Source organism: Nerophis lumbriciformis, linkage group LG22 (genome assembly GCF_033978685.3).
Source record: "Nerophis lumbriciformis linkage group LG22, RoL_Nlum_v2.1, whole genome shotgun sequence".
Lineage (NCBI taxonomy): Eukaryota > Metazoa > Chordata > Actinopteri > Syngnathiformes > Syngnathidae > Nerophis > Nerophis lumbriciformis.
Genome location: NC_084569.2, coordinates 4,336,809 through 4,357,220, shown reverse-complemented (window position 1 = coordinate 4,357,220; position 20,412 = coordinate 4,336,809). Strand labels below are relative to the sequence as shown.

Genomic DNA, 20,412 nt, shown 5'->3' with positions numbered 1-20,412 from the left:
TGAAAACATATATAATATAACAGTGTTGGTGCTAGGAATTTTCAAAATGGGTTCCCAGGGACCCCATCAAGTCATAATAATGGGGTCCCACTTTTCTGTAACCGTTTAGAAAACGTATATAATATAACAGTGTTGGTGCTAGGAATTTTTCAAAATGGGGTCCCACTTTTCTGTAACCGTTTTGAAAACGTATAATTACAGTGTTGGTGCTAGGAATTTTCAAAATGGGGTCCCACTTTTCTGTAACCGTTTACAGTGTTGGTGCTAGGAATTTTTCAAAATGGGGTCCCAGGGACCCCATCAAGTCACAAAAATGGGGTCCCACTTTTCTGTAACCGTTTTGAAAACGTATATAATAACAGTGTTGGTGCTAGGAATTTTCAAAATGGGGTCCCACTTTTCTGTAACCGTTTAGAAAACGTATATAATATAACAGTGTTGGTGCTAGGAATTTTTCAAAATGGGGTCCCAGGGACCCCATCAAGTCACAAAAATGGGGTCCCACTTTTCTGTAACAGTTTTGAAAACGTATATAATATAACAGTGTTGGTGCTAGGAATTTTTCAAAATGGGGTTCCACTTTTCTGTAACCGTTTTGAAAATGTATACTAACAGTGTTGGTGCTAGGAATTTTCAAAATGGGGTCCCACTTTTCTGTAACCGTTTACAGTATTGGTGCTAGGAATTTTTCAAAATGGGGTCCCAGGGACCCCATCAAGTCACAAAAATGGGGTCCCACTTTTCTGTAATCGTTTTGAAAACGTATATAATATAACAGTGTTGGTGCTAGGAATTTTCAAAATGGGGTCCCAGTGACCCCATCGAGTCATAAAGATGGGGTCCCACAGTAAATTTACGGGGTCCCACTTTTCAATCAATCAATGTTTACTTATATAGCCCTAAATCACGAGTGTCTCAAAGGGCTGCACAAGCCACAACGACATCCTCGGCTCAGATCCCACATCAGGGCAAGGAAAAACTCAACCCAATGGGACAATGAGAAACCTTTGGAGGGGACCGCAGATGTGGGGACCCCCAACTGGGCGACCAGTGCAATGGACGTTGAGTTATTATATACGTTTAGAAAACGTATGTAATATAACAGTGTTGGTGCTAGGGATTTTCAAAATGGGGTCCCAGGGACTCCCATCAAGTCATAAAAATGGGGTCCCACAGGAAATGTATGGGGTGTAGCGTGCAAGGACGGGAGTGGAAGAAGTGTCAAAAGATGGAGCTAACTGTTTTAATGACATTCAGACTTTACTTCGATCAATAACGGAGCAGCATCTCCTCATCCGGAAATGTGTCCCGTGAAAAACTGTCCGACCGGAACTCTAATAACTAAAGTTCCTTGGGTGAATAATGTATACTCACTACACCGGTATGTTTTAGCGCTTTCATGGCGAGTTTACTGACGGATATAAGTAAGAACTTTACACTACTTTGTATTAGAAATGGCACTAAAACATTTTTGATCGATTTTTGAGCGCCGTGTGTAATGTTCTATTTTTTCAATGGAACATTTAAAATGGTATTGTTTACTTATGATTAGTTAAAGTACCAATTATTGTCACACACACACTAGGTGTGGTGAAATTTGTCCTCTGCATTTGACCCATCCCGTTGTTCACCCCCCCTGGGAGGTGAGGGGAGCAGTGAGCTGCAGCGGTGGCCGCGCCCGGGAATCATTTTTGGTGATTTAACCCACAATTCCAACCCTTGATGCTAAATGCCAAGCAGGGAGGTAATGGCTCCCATTTTTATAGTCTTTGGTATGACTTGGTTTGAACTCACAGCTTACCGATCTCAGGGCGGACACTCTAACCACTAGGCCACTGAGTAGTTATGTTTGACACCGTGTACCAAATAAAATAGTGTAGCAGAGTTGGTACTGCAGGGATTTCTGGGTATTTGTTCTGTTGTGTTGCGGTGCAAATATTCTCCCGAAATGTGTTTGTCATTGTTGTTTAGTATGGTTTCACAATATGGCACATGTTTATGACCGTGTTGGCGATGTTTATACGACCACCCTTAGTGTGACATGTATAGCTGTTGACTAAGTATGTCCTTCATTCACTTGTACAGGGGATGTTGAAAAGCAACATTGGCTACAATCATACTAATCACAGCTTTTCTTGACATCTTCCATTTAAGACAATTATCAGCGAACCGCCAACACTGTTACTGCACCTTTTTGGTGGCCATACGGTTTTTCAAAAGCTAGGGACAAGCAGTAGAAAATGGATGTTTTGCTGCAGTGAGGAGAAAGGGTTAAAGGAGATATGTGACCAGGTGGGAGCTTGCACACGCTCATAACTTTTCCAACTGGGTGTGGTGGATACCACAGCTGCACAGTCATGCGTGGGTCTGTATTCATTCACCTTGATTTTGACACACCGACTTGCACACGTTTTGTCGGTTTCCTTTTCCCCTAAAACAGGGTTCGGCAACCCAAAATGTTGAAAGAGCCCTATTGGACTGAAAATACCAAAAAAGAATCTGTCTGGAGCCGCAAAAAATGTAAAGCCTTTTATAAGTGTTATAATGAAAGCAACCCATGATGTAAGTGTATCAAAATGACTTTAAAAGTCTAAAATCATTTTCGGAAGAATTACACACTGTTATGTGTAAAGTGCTGGAATATAACATTTCAATGACGTGTAGGACTATGTATTTGGGACACATAGTGTCGGTTGTACGGACAGAAGTTCAATAGTAGTTAAAATATGAATGAAAATGAATATATGTATTTTAGACATACTTCAACAAGTTACTGATCTCTTGTATTAGTAACAAGCTTGATGGTAATTTGACTCATGTCAAAGGTAAATGTATTTTTTCTGCCCTATAGAGCTGTGGGTAAGACCTGCCTGCTCATCAGCTACACCACCAATGCCTTTCCTGGAGAGTACATCCCCACAGTGTGAGTATTTTTACATCACCTACCAACTATCTGCACAGTTGCCTTCCTTTACTGTTACCGTAGCGATAAGGGTGGTTTGTCCAGGTGGAAATCTGGTCGCTTGCAGAACAGGTTAGAATTATGTCACAACCAGTCAGGGAAATAGATGTTTTAACTTCCTACAGCGTGTTTGAGATTCTTGTTGGTTTCTAGGCCTGATAAGTTGTAGTATGTTTGGATCAATTGTGTGAAATTGTGCTCCTTTTTTTTACCTGTTTTTGTACAATGACTTATAACAAATATCTGACTGATTCTATAGTTTCTATGGAACATCTATGCAAATACTTATCGATGAACCAATGATACACTTTAATTCATTTTTACCACTTTTATTATTCATAATGTATATTTTATAGCTAATTGTCCAATGTTTAGAGGGAACATTTATTTTCGCGCCACCACTATTTGTTATATTATAACAAATATATATTTAATTAAAGCTGCAAGCAGCGTTGGTCGGGCCCGCGTATTTGGCCCGCGTATTAGTGTCCCAATACTTTTGTCAAGTTTTAGTCCCAAGTGTCCCAATACTTTTGTTAAGTTGTAGTCTTAAGTGTCCCAATACTTTTGGCCAGTGTAGGTGTCCCAATACTTTTGTCCAATGGTAGTCCTAAGTGTCCCAATACTTTTGTCCAGTTTTAGTCCTAAGTGTCCCAATACTTTTGTCAAGTAGTTGCCATAAGTGTCCCAATACTTTTGTCCAGTGTAAGTGTCCCAATACTTTTGTCCAGTTTTCGTCCTAAGTGTCGCAATACTTTTGTTCAGTGGTATTCGTAAGTGTCCCAATATTTTTTTCCAGTGTAAGTGTCCCAATACTTTTGTTCAGTTTTCGTCATAAGTGTCCCAATACTTTTGTCTACTTGTAGTCCGAATTGTCCCAATACTTTTGTTTAGTGTACCTACCTTGTCTGCATTGTGTGGGCACGCTGGTGCTTCCTGCTTTTAAGCAGCCTTCTTGAAAAAACAGCAGCATCAGCGCAGCGGCTCTTTGAAGGGTCATAAAATCAAAACCGGAGCCGGTATTAAAACTCTTTCGATAACTTTTAATCAAAAGGGTTCCATCTCTCTCCTGTGTTAGTTTGAAGCCGAAACGACAAACACGCTCAGAGGAGATAATGTTTGAAGAAAGGTGACCGGTTTTTACAAAAATGTTGTGTTGAAGGGGGAATAGCAAACTTCCTGTAGATTTTTGCTGGGGGTTGTCAATTTTTTTCTTCCAAGGAGCAGTTTTTTCTCCGTTTTATTCAAAAATTGCTCTAGAGTGCAATTTTTAAATTTGGGGTTAGGTTTTTTTATTAGATCGCAATTTTTGCCAGACCTGATGTGTGCGTTCAGTTTGGTGAGTTTTGAAGCGTGTTAAGGGGGTCAAATTACAGCTCAAAGAGGCAAAAGTTACTGTTTTTACTCAAATTTAGTGTTGAAGGGGGAATAGCAAACTTCCTGTAGATTTTTGGCCGAGGAAATAAATTAATTAAATTTAAGTCTAAGTGAGACCTACATAGAGGTTTTTGTTTCATGTCTCTACAACATTCGTACTGGGAGTTATAAGCAGTTTTCTTTCTAGGGGGCGCTAGAGCGCAATTTTGAGTTTTGGGGTTTGTTTTTTTGATAAAAAGTTTTGCCGTATATTACTGATGTGTGTGTGTAAAATTTGGTGAGTTTTGAAGCATGCTAAGGGGGTCAAATTACAGCGCAAAGTTGCGGAAGAATAATAATAATAAAACCTTACAAATTCAATAGGTCCTTATGTCCCATTGCATAAGGACTCCCCTTTGGGAGTCCTTATACAATGGGCCATGCGGGCCCTAAAAAGCATATACATATAACGTATTTTTCGGAGTATAAGTCGCACCGGAGTATAAGTCGCACCTGCCGAAAATGCATAATAAAGAAGGAAAAACACATAAGTTGCACTGGAGCCCGGCCAAACTATGAAAAAAACTGCGACTTATAGTCCGAAAAATACGGTAGATCTACCGTATAAATGTTAGGGTGTCAAAATTCAAGCGTTACTTGATGTGATAAATCACCAAAAAATTGCATTAATCATGCAATTTATTTTGATTGTACAAGCTCTTATACCTTAAAGGGGAACTGCACTTTTTGGGGGAATTTTGCCTATCGTTCACCATTGTGAAAGCATACCTGCCAACTACTCCGGTTTTCCCGTAATTAGTACGGTTTTCATCAACCTATTCCGGGTTACGGTTGCAGTGATAAAAAATACGGTTTTTCATTAATTAAAACAAAAAAATTTTTTTAACGTTTTATTCACGAAATCGCGTAACAACAATGACAATCGACACTGCTTCCCGTAACTTCCTATGGAGCCATTCCGAATGCCATGCGCGAGGCTATTTATAGCACCGCTGCCAAGCACGAGGCACCTGTTGCCATTGTTTCCAAACGAGCGAACGATCATGGAATCAGCCGGAGAAAAATCGCAAACGAGTCTTAAACCGAAAAGAAAACTGCAGTCATTCCGTGAAGAATATTCAAAAGCCTATCCGGGAATAATTATCCGTTCCAAAAAGGGTGAAAACTACGCGAATTGCACCTTGTGCAGACAAGATTTTTCGATCGGACACGGAGGAATTAGCGATGTAAAAGACCACGTTGGGACAAAAAAACACAAGTCTAATGCCGTTGCTAGCGATACAAGTGGAAAACTTTCAACGTTTTTCGGATTTTAGCCACAAAAAGGTAATGACACCAATGTTATCTATTGGAATTGTTTAGTACTGTTAAAAGTGTTTATACTATTTATGCTTTCAAGTCCAAGTTGAAGAAATCTTGTTAAATGTTGACAGCATAACTACCAAAATACAGAAGTATGTCCTTAATATTTTTGCAGTGCTATTTCTGTTGAAAAGTTCAAATGATTACATTAGAGATGTGATGTGCCACTTTTCAAGTGTCTGATGGCTTAAATTAATTTTCATGAATTTTTCATATTTTGAATTCTTTTGAAAGGCTTACAAAAAAACTACATTTGAATTGTAATTCCATGCTATTGACAGGACTATTAATTTTAATGAAGTTAGCTTACCATGTTTACAGTATGATAATTGTGATAGAAATGTGAATTTTAGGCACAGAATATTTTTTACAATTGAACAAGGCAGTAGATTATACAAGCTTGGACAGAAAGTTAATAATGACACCAATTTTTTTTTTAATGGAATTGTTTAGTACTGTTTTACCATTTGTTTACTGTAAAAAGTGTTTATACTGTTTATACTTTCAATTAACAAATTGAAGTCTTGTGAAAGGTTGACGGGATAACTGGCATTAACTGTCAAAATAATTTCAAACTATTGAAGTTAGCTTACAGAATAAACATGTCAATCAACCCATATGACTTTTGCTGTAATATTTTTGTTTTGAAAAGTCACTGTGACTGATAGAAAAGTGATGGTTTTAGCAACATTTTAACCTGTCTGAATGCTAATAATCATTTTGCGTCGGGGGGGCGAAGCCTGAACCCCCCACCAGGACTTTGTCCTGGACCTACCGGGGCCTGCGGCCCGTGGACCCTGGCTACTAGGTTTTTCTGATTTCAAAAGTTGGCAGGTATGTGAAAGTCATGGCGATGGATGTTTTAGTTTTTTTTAACATTCTAAATATATGATAAATGCGATAAAAAGTCGTCTTACATTGTAGCCTATGGGAGCTGCGCAATTCAGCCTATAAAGCCCTTAAAAACCATGTAAACACCTCCATTGAGGTTTTATATACATGATATAAGTATATATGTAATGTAGTAATTTATGATAATATTTACATATTTTGATCATTTTAAGCATACGCGGCGCACTAATTTTAAAAAAGGTTTCACAGCGTTTGCTTTTTCCCCCTTCATCACTGATTATTTACTCACTGCAGACTTTATTAGAGCCAACATACATGATAAAACATCACTTACTGTACGATGTCTGCTGTCATTAGGATGCCTACTGCTAGGATGTTTAAATATTCCAATTTGGGTGAAGAATGACTCATAAGCCTCACGAAGAAATGGGGGGGACCAAATGTCTTTTCGAGTCATCCTCGCCAGTTTGGGGTCCTAAATGGCTGTCAGAATTTACCAACTTGTCAGAATACCTACTCAGGCTTCTTCTGTCCAGGTGAGATGTAGGATTTATGATCTAGAATAAACTAACAGGAAGCAAGGAAGCGAGAAAGCTGCCGACCACTCGATATACACATAGGGATACACGGAAGTGATCACGGCACCGCTTTAGTTTGTCTGCGTTAGCGCTTATAATAACGATTTTACTAATACTTGGTTAATATTCAAGTCACGAAATGTAAATGGAGTGTTGTTGGCGGTTTTTGAATGGTCATTTATTGGATTTTACAGGCGAAATAGAGGAGCTCCAATTGGTTTCGATGTAAACTGACTTGTATTTAATTTTATTTACAACTTGGAATGCATTAAAAAAAAACAATCCATCCGCCGTTGTCTTCCATAATGATTGTGATCGATAAGCAAAATTCCCCCCCCCCAAAAAAGTGCAAATACCTTTTAACCACTATACAGTCAGTGATCAGACCAACGCACAAATTAGTGAGGAGACTCCGATTGGTGTGCTCACTGGCAAATTTCAGGCCAAAATACAGCCTGAAAGGACTTTAGATTAAACTGTTACCACATTTTGTGTAAATGACATGCGTTGAAGTAAAACGTTAAGAAAAAACAAACAAACCTGGGAGACATTCTGACAAACAAGTATTGAGGTATTTTCTTAAGAAAATTAGAATCATAAGAGCAAGTAATCAACTGAATGACACTAATCACAGTTGATTAGTGTTCTGTCTTGTAATGTCCAGTGTTATTATGTATTTTACTATGTACTGCTTTTATATTTCCTGTATTATATATTATTACTTTGAACTGTTTTATATTTTAATTTTTTATCCTGTAAAAGCGTCTTTGAGTACACTGAAAAGCGCTATACCAAATAAAATGTATTATTATTATTATTATTGAATAGGGGTGTAACGGTACGTGTATTTGTATTGAACCGTTTCGGTACGGGGGTTCCGGTTCGGTTCGGAGGTGTACCGAACGAGTTTCCACACGGACATATTAAGTAGCGTAACGCACGTTGTGTAAACAATGCACACCGAGGCACAACACACGGCATGCTAGCAGCTAACGGGCTAGGATAGACTGACCATACGTCCTCTTTTCACCGGACATGTCCTCTTTTGCGGGGCTGTCAGGGCGGAGTTTCTTAAATGCCTCAAATGTCCGGCATTTTGAGTTGGGGTTGCGTGTATTTTCAATGTACGTTCAGGGTTAAGAAGGGGTTAAAAACAAAACAAACAGCAGCATTGGTGAGGGAGGGGCAGAGACAGAGAGAGAGAGAGAGTTATGATAAATGCGCATGCGTCGCCAGGCTCTGCTTTTTATCCATAGATTTATCACATTTAATTTTTTATTATCTATAGCAGGGGTGTCAAAAGTGTGCCCCGGAGGCCATTTGTGGCCCACAGCTAATGTTTTAAAGGCCCACGGCACATTCTAAAAATACTATTAAAATATACAAAAACATAACAAAAGTGAAATAAAAAAGGTTAAATGTAATTTAGAAAAAGTTGCAATGTTGACTAATAAAACAAAGCTTTTTTCTTTTTCTTTTTTTCAAACTGTCATTGCTCAAAACATAATATTGAATCAAAATCAATGTTGTTATGAATTATTGACCTATCCAAGGTTCCCATTACTTCACATCAAATATTCCACTAAGAAAAATATTTTTGGTGGAAAATTTTGCAAATTTGGTAAATAAATAACCCAGAAATGTATATTTTGTTGTTTTTTTACTGTACCGAAAATGAACCGAACCGTGACCTCTAAACTGAGGTACGTACTGAACCGACATTTTTGTGTACTCTTACACCCCTATGTAAAAGCGTCTTTGAGTACACTGAAAAGCGCTGTACCAAATAAAATGTATTATTATTATTGAATGATTAATGATGATTAATCCACATTTCCAAATGTGATTAATCTGATTAAAAATATTAATCATTAAAATTGAGAGCGAGAGACTCCAAGCCCTATTGTTCACAACAGCTTATCTTCTTCACAATTTAATGTAATTAGAACAAAGCAACATAGAAAACTTTTTTATTTTTTAAATCCTTTTATTTACCTGGAAAAGAACAAAAAAAAAGGTACAAAATGCTTTTTATTTGACAGAATATTAAATTGTATGATTAAAAATATGTATTTTGTATTTTATTCAATATTGAGTGCAATTAAAGGTAACATGTAGTAGTGGCGTAATGGAATATATTTCTAGAAATGTTGTTTTACCCGGATTGTATGAATATTAGGTGTTGTGGATCTATATGGGAATCTGAATCAACAGGCTTCTCATTCGCTTTATTTTGGCTTATGGGAATTCTATGAAAAGTGAGCCAAGGCGTTCTATGTGTGCTCTTAAACCACTTGGAAATGAATTCCATTTTGTGTGTGCGTTCTCCGTCAGCTTCGATAACTATTCTGCCAACGTGATGGTTGACGGCAAGCCTGTGAACCTGGGCCTGTGGGACACAGCAGGACAGGAAGACTATGACAGACTCCGCCCACTCTCCTACCCTCAGACGGTGATGACCAACAGGTCACATGACACTCGCTCTATTCTTCAAGGCTCTGATTGCATTTTCTTGTCCACACCAGGACGTGTTTCTCATCTGCTTTTCGCTCGTGAGTCCGGCTTCCTTTGAAAACGTCCGTGCCAAGGTGAGTTCCTGCACACCATATGCTATATATATATATATATATATATATATATAGCATTTGTTTATTTGCCAGCACTAGATTGTTTCTTACCAGTAGCATTGCAATCATCAGCTCAGTGAGCATCGAAAGCAGTCCTGGCCAAATTAAGGCCCGGGGGCCACATGTGGCCCCTTAAGCTTTTCAATCTGGCCCGTCTGACATTCTCAAATAATTATTTTGGATGTTTAAGATGTAAAGTGTAGCTGCCATTATGATGTGCACTCATGTTTTCTAATGACCCTAAGTCTTTAACTATACTAAGTCTTTACATGCTTGGAATATGCATGATATACTAGTTACTATGGTCATCTAATTAGTTACTATGGTCATCTAATTAGTTACTATGGTCATCTAATTAGTTACAATGCTCATCTAATTAGTTACTGTGGTCATGTAATTAGTTACAATGCTCATCTAACTAGTTACTATGGTCATCTAAGTAGTTACTATGGTTATCTAATTAATTACTGTGGTCATCTAATTAGTTACAGTGGTCATGTAATTAGTTACTATGGTCATCTAATTAGTTTCAATGGTCATCTAATTAGTTACTATGCTCATCTAATTAGTTACTGTGCTCATCTAATTAGTTACTGTGGTCATCTAATTAGTTACTGTGGTGATCTAGTTAGTTACTATGCTCATCCAATTAGTTACTATGCTCATCTAATTAGTTACTGTGGTCATCTAATTAGTTATTATGCACATCTGATTATTTACTATGCTCATCTAATTAGGTACTATGCTCATTTAATTAGGTACTATGGTCATCTAATTAGTTACTATGGTCATCTAATTAGTTATTATGCTCATCTGATTATTTACTATGCTCATCTAATTAGGTACTATGCTCATTTAATTAGGTACTATGGTCATCTAATTAGTTACTTTGGTCATCTAATTAGTTACTATGGTCATCGAATTAGTTACTAAGATCATCTAATTAGTTACTGTGCTCATCTAGTTAGTTATTATGCTCATCTGATTATTTACTATGCTCATCTAATTAGGTACTATGCTCATCTAATTAGTTACTGTGCTCATCTAATTAGTTACTGTGGTCATCTAGTTAGTTACTATGCTCATCCAATTAGTTACTATGGTCATTTAATTAGTTACTGTGGTCATCTAATTAGTTACTATGGTCATCTAATTAGTTACAATGCTCATCTAATTAGTTACTGTGGTCATCTAATTAGTTACTATGGTCATCTAATTAGTTACAATGCTCATCTAATTAGTTACTATGGTCATCTAATTAGTTACTGTGGTCATGTAATTAGTTACAATGCTCATCTAACTTGTTACTATGGTCATCTAATTAGTTACTATGGTTATCTAATTAATTACTGTGGTCATGTAATTAGTTACAGTGGTCATGTAATTAGTTACTATGGTCATCTAATTAGTTTCTATGGTCATCTAATTAGTTACTATGCTCATCTAATTAGTTACTGTGCTCATCTAATTAGTTACTGTGGTCATCTAGTTAGTTACTATGCTCATCCAATTAGTTACTATGGTCATTTAATTAGTTACTGTGGTCATCTAATTAGTTACTATGGTCATCTAATTAGTTACAATGCTCATCTAATTAGTTACTATGGTCATCTAATTAGTTACTGTGGTCATGTAATTAGTTACAATGCTCATCTAACTTGTTACTATGGTCATCTAATTAGTTACTATGGTTATCTAATTAATTACTGTGGTCATGTAATTAGTTACAGTGGTCATGTAATTAGTTACTATGGTCATCTAATTAGTTTCTGTGGTCATCTAATTAGTTACTATGCTCATCTAATTAGTTACTGTGCTCATCTAATTAGTTACTGTGCTCATCTAATTAGTTACTGTGGTCATCTAGTTAGTTACTATGCTCATCCAATTAGTTACTATGGTCATTTAATTAGTTACTGTGGTCATATAATTAGTTATTATGCTCATCTGATTATTTACTCTGCTCATCTAATTAGGTACTATGCTCATTTAATTAGGTACTATGGTCATCTAATTAGTTACTATGGTCATCGAATTAGTTACTAAGATCATTGAATTAGTTACTATGCTCATGTAATTAGTTACTATGATCATCTAATTAGTTACAGTGGTCATCTAATTAGTTACTATGGTCATCTAATTAGTTTCTTTGGTCATTTAATTAGTTACTATGCTCATCTAATTAGTTACTGTGCTCATCTAATTAGTTACTGTGGTCATCTAATTAGTTACTGTGGTCATCCAATTAGTTACTATGCTCATCTAATTAGTTACGGTGGTCATCTAATTAGTTATTATGCTCATCTGATTATTTACTCTGCTCATCTAATTAGGTACTATGCTCATTTAATTAGGTACTATGGTCATCTAATTAGGTACTATGGTCATCGAATTAGTTACTATGCTCATCGAATTAGTTACTATGCTCATTGAATTAGTTACTATGCTCATGTAATTAGTTACTATGCTCATCTAATTAGTTACTATGCTCATCTAATTAGTTACTGTGGTCATCTAATTAGTTACTATGGTCATCTAATTAGTTACTGTGGTCATCTAATTAGTTACTCTGGTAATCTAATTAATTACTGTGGTAATCTCATACTTCTCATACTTTTTTCGCCTCAATTGACAAAAAAATGACCGATATAAAAAATTTTGGCACTTTTCAACTCTGTAAATAGTAGCAAAGTGTAAATTCAATGCGAGCTTTCTAATCTAATTAGTTACTATGGTCATCTAATTAGTTACTATGGTAATATAAGTCAGAGGAGGTACCAAGCAGTGTTTCCACAGAGTGTGAAATGTGGGTGTCAGGGACAGACGTGGAAGGAGATTTTTACAACAAAGTAGTAAATCTTAGTGATATATCAGATTGTAGGTGGGTTTATTTACCCTTCATGTTCATATTTCACTGTTTGTGTTGCATTTTTGTTGCGTTTGGCTTGATTGTAAAATATGTGGATGGAGAGTGTTATGTTGTCAATATTCAGTGTTTTATCCTTCATAGTTAATATTGCAACATTCTTTATTTTCATGTACATTCTGGCTGTCTCATTCAGTAAAAACATTAACAATTTAATTCCGTTCAGACATTATTGTGAGGTTTTGTATTAGTGTTCCTAAAAATAGATATACTGGCCCCCCAGACACATTTTGGTCTCTAAATGTGGCCCCCCGAGTCAAAAGAATTGCCCAGGCCTGACCTAAGGAATGATATAAAGTGTCTTAAGCTGATGGTCTAATGTCACTTAGATAAATGTGTGATTATAAACATAGAACTGCAAATACAAAAGCCTAAAAGAGTTAACAAATACGTCCTTGCCATTGTACAGTGGTACCCAGAGGTGAGACACCATTGTCCCAACACTCCCATCATCCTGGTGGGCACCAAGTTGGATCTGAGAGATGACAAGGACACCATCGACAAGCTGAGGGAGAAGAAACTCTCACCCATCACCTACCCACAAGGCCTGGCCATGGCCAAGGAGATCAGTAAGCATCTTACTTCCACTTGTTCCTCCCAGAACCTGAGACAACATGCAGGGTTCGTACGGGTGCTCAAAAACCTTGAAAATGCTTGGATTTTGGGCGAAATGCTTGGAAATGTTCATCATATTTCTCGGCAGTCTGACTCAAAAGGCAAAAAAATGCCACAAAGATGCAGCAGCATATAGACAAGTGCCCAATAATATATCATTATTGTCATTCCACATTCATTCCCATATATTCCCATATATTCCCATTCATTCCAAATGTATTCCCATATATTCCCATTCATTCCCATATATTCCCATTCATTCCCATATATTCCCATTCATTCCCATATATTCCCATTCATTCCAAATTTATTCCCATATATTCCCATTCATTCCCATATATTCCCATTCATTCCAAATTCATTCCCATTCATTCCCATATATTCCCATTCAATCCAAATTTATTCCCATATATTCCCATTCATTCCCATATATTCCCATTCATTCCCATATATTCCCATTCATTCCAAATTCATTCCCATATATTCCCATTCATTCCCATATATTCCCATTCATGGGTTGTACTTGTATAGCGCTTTTCTACCTTCAAGGTACTCAAAGCGCTTTGACACTACTTCCACATTTACCCATTCACACACACATTCACACACTGATGGAGGGAGCTGCCATGCAAGGCGCTAACCAGCACCCATCAGGAGCAAGGGTGAAGTGTCTTGCTCAGGACACAACGGACATGACGAGGTTGGTACTAGGTGGGGATTGAACCAGGGACCCTCGGGTCGCGCACGGCCACTCTTCCACTGCGCCACGCCGTCCTTCATTGCCATATATTCCCATTCATTTCCATATATTCCCATTCATTCCCATGTATTCCCATTCATTCCCATTCATTCCCATATATTCCCATTAATTCCCATTTATTTCCATATATTCCCATATATTCCCATTCATTCCAAATTCATTCCCATATATTCCCATTCATTTCCATATATTCCCATTCATTTCCATATATTCCCATTCATTTCCATATATTTCCATATATTCCCATATATTCCCATTCATTCCAAATTCATTCCCATATATTCCCATTCATTCCCATATATTTCCATATATTCCCATTAATTCCCATATATTCCCATTCATTCCCATATATTCCCATTCATTGCCATATATTCCCATTCATTGCCATATATTCCCATTCATTCCCATATATTCCCATTAATTCCCATTTATTTCCATATATTCCCATATATTCCCATTCATTCCAAATTCATTCCCATATATTCCCATTCATTTCCATATATTCCCATTCATTTCCATATATTCCCATTCATTTCCATATATTTCCATATATTCCCATATATTCCCATTCATTCCAAATTCATTCCCATATATTCCCATTCATTCCCATATATTTCCATATATTCCCATTAATTCCCATATATTCCCATTCATTCCCATATATTCCCATTCATTGCCATATATTCCCATTCATTGCCATATATTCCCATTCATTCCCATATATTCCCATTCATTTCCATAAATTCCCATTCATTGCCATATATTCCCATTTATTCCCATTCATTCCCATATATTCCCATTCATTTCCATATATTTCCATATATTCCCATTTATTTCTATATATTCCCATTCATTCCCATATATTCCTATTCATTCCCATATACTCCCATATATTCCCATTCATTTCTATATATTTCCATATATTCCCATTCATTCCCATATATTCCCATTCATTCCCATATATTCCCATTCATTCCCATATATTCCCATATATTCCCATTCATTCCAAATTCATTCCCATTCATTTCCATATATTTCCATATATTCCCATTCATTCCCATTTATTTCCATATATTTCCATTCATTCCCATATATTCCCATTCATTCCCATTCATTCCCATATATTCCCATTCATTCCCATTTATTTCCATATATTTCCATTCATTCCCATATATTCCCATTCATTCCCATATATTCCCATTCATTTCCATATATTTCCATATATTCCCATTCATTCCCATATATTCCCATTCATTTCCATATATTTCCATATATTCCCATATATTCCCATTCATTCCAAATTCATTCCCATATATTCCCATTCATTCCCATATATTTCCATATATTCCCATTAATTCCCATATATTCCCATTCATTCCCATATATTCCCATTCATTCCCATATATTCCCATTCATTGCCATATATTCCCATTCATTGCCATATATTCCCATTCATTCCCATATATTCCCATTCATTTCCATAAATTCCCATTCATTGCCATATATTCCCATTTATTCCCATTCATTCCCATATATTCCCATTCATTTCCATATATTTCCATATATTCCCATTCATTCCCATTTATTTCTATATATTCCCATTCATTCCCATATATTCCTATTCATTCCCATATACTCCCATATATTCCCATTCATTTCTATATATTTCCATATATTCCCATTCATTCCCATATATTCCCATTCATTTCCATATATTCCCATTCGTTCCCATATATTCCCATTCATTCCCATATATTCCCATATATTCCCATTCATTCCAAATTCATTCCCATTCATTTCCATATATTTCCATATATTCCCATTCATTCCCATTTATTTCCATATATTTCCATTCATTCCCATATATTCCCATTCATTCCCATTCATTCCCATATATTCCCATTCATTCCCATTTATTTCCATATATTTCCATTCATTCCCATATATTCCCATTCATTCCCATATATTCCCATTCGTTCCCATATATTCCCATTCATTCCCATATATTCCCATTCATTCCCATATATTCCCATATATTCCCATTCATTCCAAATTAATTCCCATTCATTTCCATATATTTCCATATATTCCCATTCATTCCCATATATTCCCATTCATTCCAAATTCATTCCCATTCATTCCAAATTCATTCCCATATATTCCCATTCATTCCCATATATTCCCATTAATTCCCATGAACGGTGTCCAACTTTGAATAATCAAAAAATGGTCAATATTTCCAAACTTCCCGAGTTTAACTTCCCTTGGTAAATTTCCGAAAAAGTTTCCGGAAATTTTCCGGAAACTTTCCACCCCTTTGAAACTCTAGCTGTAAGTAAGAAAAAGAAGAAGAAATGTGGAAAAAACACCACCAATGAAGATGACATTGAATAGTCACACTGCCCCATTCAGTTGATAACTGTTGGTTCAATGTTAGCTTTTAGCAGATTTTCCCTCCAGACAGCATTTGGTGAGCTCAAACAAGAAGGCTCACACTAGTTTTGGCCTTTTGAAGGCTACTGGGAAAACTGGAACGCTGACCTTGACAGTCCTTTAAAAGTCCTTGAAAGGTGCACGGACCCTGATCACGTGTCTTTACCGTTCTTCTCCAGGTTCCGTCAAGTACTTGGAGTGCTCGGCTCTGACTCAGCGCGGCCTTAAAACCGTGTTCGACGAGGCCATCCGCGCCGTCCTCTGCCCGCCGCCCGCCAAGAAGAAGAGGAAGAAGTGCAGCCTCCTCTAAGAAGGCCAGTAATACGACTCCATAACAATGTACGTCGCTTCCGTAGATGTAGCCAGCAGCAGGTTGTCATCGTGTCACACAACTCTGACTATTGAAATTCATGCAGACTTTTTTTTTTAGTAAAACAATGGTGGAGCTGTTTATTTTGTTTACAGTCTGGGTTCTTTAAGTGGACGTCTTGTTGCCAAATACATACTGCAAAAAAAAACAAGAATGCTGCTGTTTGTCCAAACATGTTCATATCAAATCAAAGTGCAGGTTTGCAGACACCAACAGTGCTATTATTATTATTATTATTATTAGTAATCATTCTGCGTCCTGACTGGACCTTTTCTCATTTTACCATAAGGCACCTCCCCAATATTGTGGTGTTTGGTGGCGGGGTACAAGAGCACCTTTGATGCTCCTTGGGCATTTATCAAAAACCTTCTTTTTTTTTTTGTAAAGTCGCATCACGACTGGCGAAATATCAGTGCCTGTTAGTAAGAAAGCTACTGTCAGTTGTAGTGTAGTTATACTCTTTTGTTATAATCATGTGATTCCTTCACTCACTGTATTGTTAACCTAACACTATGAATATGCTTTTATGTTACCTTAACCTCCATACTCTGTCATTGTGCTGAGAAAGCATGTATGTGCGACATATACTGAAAAGTACAAACATTTGTCATTGCTTACATTTATATTTTTGTTTGCCTCGTTACAAAAATGTATTTGAACTACTAAAAAGGGGTAAGAACACGCTCGTCTTTTTGTACTCGGACATCAAGCTGTGCTTCAATTCAAGCCAATTGTGGTGACTGTTGTAGTTTTATGGGTTAAAAAAAAAGCTATTGTCACTTTTTTGAAAACGCCAATAAAGTCGAGTAAAATCAAACCTGTTGTGTTTGTACTTTGTAATGACAACACAAACACGGTTTAATTACGGAACAATGATCATCTACTATGATTTTGTCGGTATACTTAATAACTGGTGCAGGGTTTGTTGCAGCAAAACCTAACTATGAATCAGAATCAAAAATACTTGAATAATCCCCCAGGGGAAATGAAGATTTTCAGCACAATCTCATTCAAGAGCAGACAAACATTACAGGGAGACAGAACAGGATGAAACATTACAGGGAGACAGAACAGGGTGAAACATTACAGGGAGACAGAACAGGGTGAAACATTGCAGGGAGACAGAGCAGGATGAAACATTACAGGGAGACAGAACAGGATGAAACATTGCAGGGAGACAGAACAGGTTGAAACATTACAGGGAGATAGAACAGGATGAAACATTACAGGGAGACAGAACAGGATCAAACATTACAGGGAGACAGAACAGGGTGAAACATTACAGGGAGACAGAGCAGGATGAAACATTACAGGGAGACAGAACAGGATGAAACATTGCAGGGAGACAGAACAGGTTGAAACATTACAGGGAGATAGAACAGGATGAAACATTACAGGGAGACAGAACAGGATCAAACATTACAGGGAGACAGAATAGGATGAAACATTACAGGGAGACAGAACAGGATCAAACATTACAGGGAGACAGAACAGGGTGAAACATTACAGGGAGACAGAACAGGATGAAACATTACAGGGAGACAGAACAGGATGAAACATTACAGGGAGACAGAACAGGATGAAACATTACAGGGAGACAGAACAGGATGAAACATTACAGGGAGACAGAACAGGATGAAACATTACAGGGAGACAGAACAGGATGAAACATTACAGGGAGGCAGAACAGGATGAAACATTACAGGGAGACAGAGCAGGATGAAACATTACAGGGAGACAGAACAGGATCAAATATTGCAGGGAGACAGCAGGATCAAACATTACAGGGAGACAACAGAATCAAACATTGCAGGGAGACAGAATAGGATCAAACATTGCAGGGAGACAGAACAGGATGAAACATTACAGGGAGACAGAACAGGATGAAACATTGCAGGGAGACAGAACAGGGTGCAACATTACAGGGAGACAGAGCAGGATGAAACGTTACAGGGAGACAGAACAGGGTGAAACATTACAGGGAGACGGAACAGGATGAAACATTACAGGGAGAGAGAACAGGATCAAACATTACAGGGAGACAGAACAGGATCAAACATAGGGAGACAGAACAGGATCAAACATTACAGGGAGACAGAACAGGATGAAACATTACAGGGAGACAGAACAGGGTGCAACATTACAGGGAGACAGAACAGGATCACACATTATAGGGAGACAGAACAGGGTGAAACATTACAGGGAGACAGAACAGGATCAAACATTACAGGGAGACAGAACAGGATCAAATATTGCAGGGAGACAGAACAGGATCAAACATTACAGGGAGACAGAGCAGGATGAAACATTACAGGGAGACAGAACAGGGTCAAACATAGGGAGACAGAACAGGATCAAACATTACAGGGAGACAGAACAGGATCAAACATTACAGGGAGACAGAACAGGATGAAACATTACAGGGAGACAGAACAGGATCAAACATTACAGGGAGACAGAACAGGATCAAACATTACAGGGGACAGAACAGGGTCAAATATTGCAGGGAGACAGAACATGGTGAAACATTACAGGGAGACAGAACAGGATCAAGCATTACAGGGAGACAGAACAGGATCAAATATTGCAGGGAGACAGAACAGGATCAAACATTACAGGGAGACAGAACAGGATCAAATATTGCAGGGAGACAGAACAGGGTCAAATATTGCAGGGAGACAGAACATGGTGAAACATTACAGGGAGACAGAACAGGATCAAACATTACAGGGAGACAGAACAGGATCAAATATTGCAGGGAGACAGAACAGGATCAAACATTACAGGGAGACAGAACAGGATCAAACATTACAGGGAGACAGAACAGGATGAAACATTACAGGGAGACAGAACAGGATCAAACATTACAGGGAGACAGAACAGGATCAAACATTACAGGGAGACAGAACAGGATCAAACATTACAGGGAGACAGAACAGGATCAAACATTATAGGGAGACAGAACAGGATCAAACATTATAGGGAGACAGAACAGGGTGAAACATTACAGGGAGACAGAACAGGATGAAACATTACAGGGAGACAGAACAGGATGAAACATTACAGGGAGACAGAACAGGATCAAACATTACAGGGAGACAGAACAGGATCAAACATTACAGGGAGACAGAACAGGATCAAACATTACAGGGAGACAGAACAGGATCAAACATTATAGGGAGACAGAACAGGATCAAACATTATAGGGAGACAGAACAGGGTGAAACATTACAGGGAGACAGAACAGGATGAAACATTACAGGGAGACAGAACAGGATCAAACATTACAGGGAGACAGAACAGGATCGCTGACAGCTCTGCCAACTTCCGGCCCCACTTACAAAAAAAGGTGAGAAACAGGTAAACGCTGGGTACGGGCGGGGGTGCGGTGAGAAAAAAAATATTCAGTGTAAGCCTGGGGCAAGGAAGAAGAAAAAAACCTCATAGCCATAGCACATTCACACACTAGGGCCCATTTAGTGTTGCCAATCAACCTATCCCCAGGTGCATGTCTTTGGAGGTGGGAGGAGCCTATCCCCAGGTGCATGTC

The 20,412-nt window shown here is 37.7% G+C and overlaps 1 protein-coding gene across 1 annotated transcript in view; it reads left to right on the top strand.

Moving 5' to 3' along the window:
• Positions 1–17,679, top strand: part of LOC133615640 (ras-related C3 botulinum toxin substrate 1-like) — a 30,215-nt gene extending 12,536 nt beyond the window's left edge. The window contains exons 2-6 of the mRNA XM_061974382.2: positions 2,852–2,923; positions 9,466–9,583; positions 9,657–9,719; positions 13,094–13,253; positions 16,672–17,679. Of these exons, the coding sequence (XP_061830366.1) occupies positions 2,852–2,923; positions 9,466–9,583; positions 9,657–9,719; positions 13,094–13,253; positions 16,672–16,802 (544 nt within the window). The 3' untranslated portion in view covers positions 16,803–17,679. The remainder of the gene's footprint in view (positions 1–2,851; positions 2,924–9,465; positions 9,584–9,656; positions 9,720–13,093; positions 13,254–16,671) is intronic.
• The last annotated feature ends 2,733 nt before the right edge of the window (positions 17,680–20,412 follow it).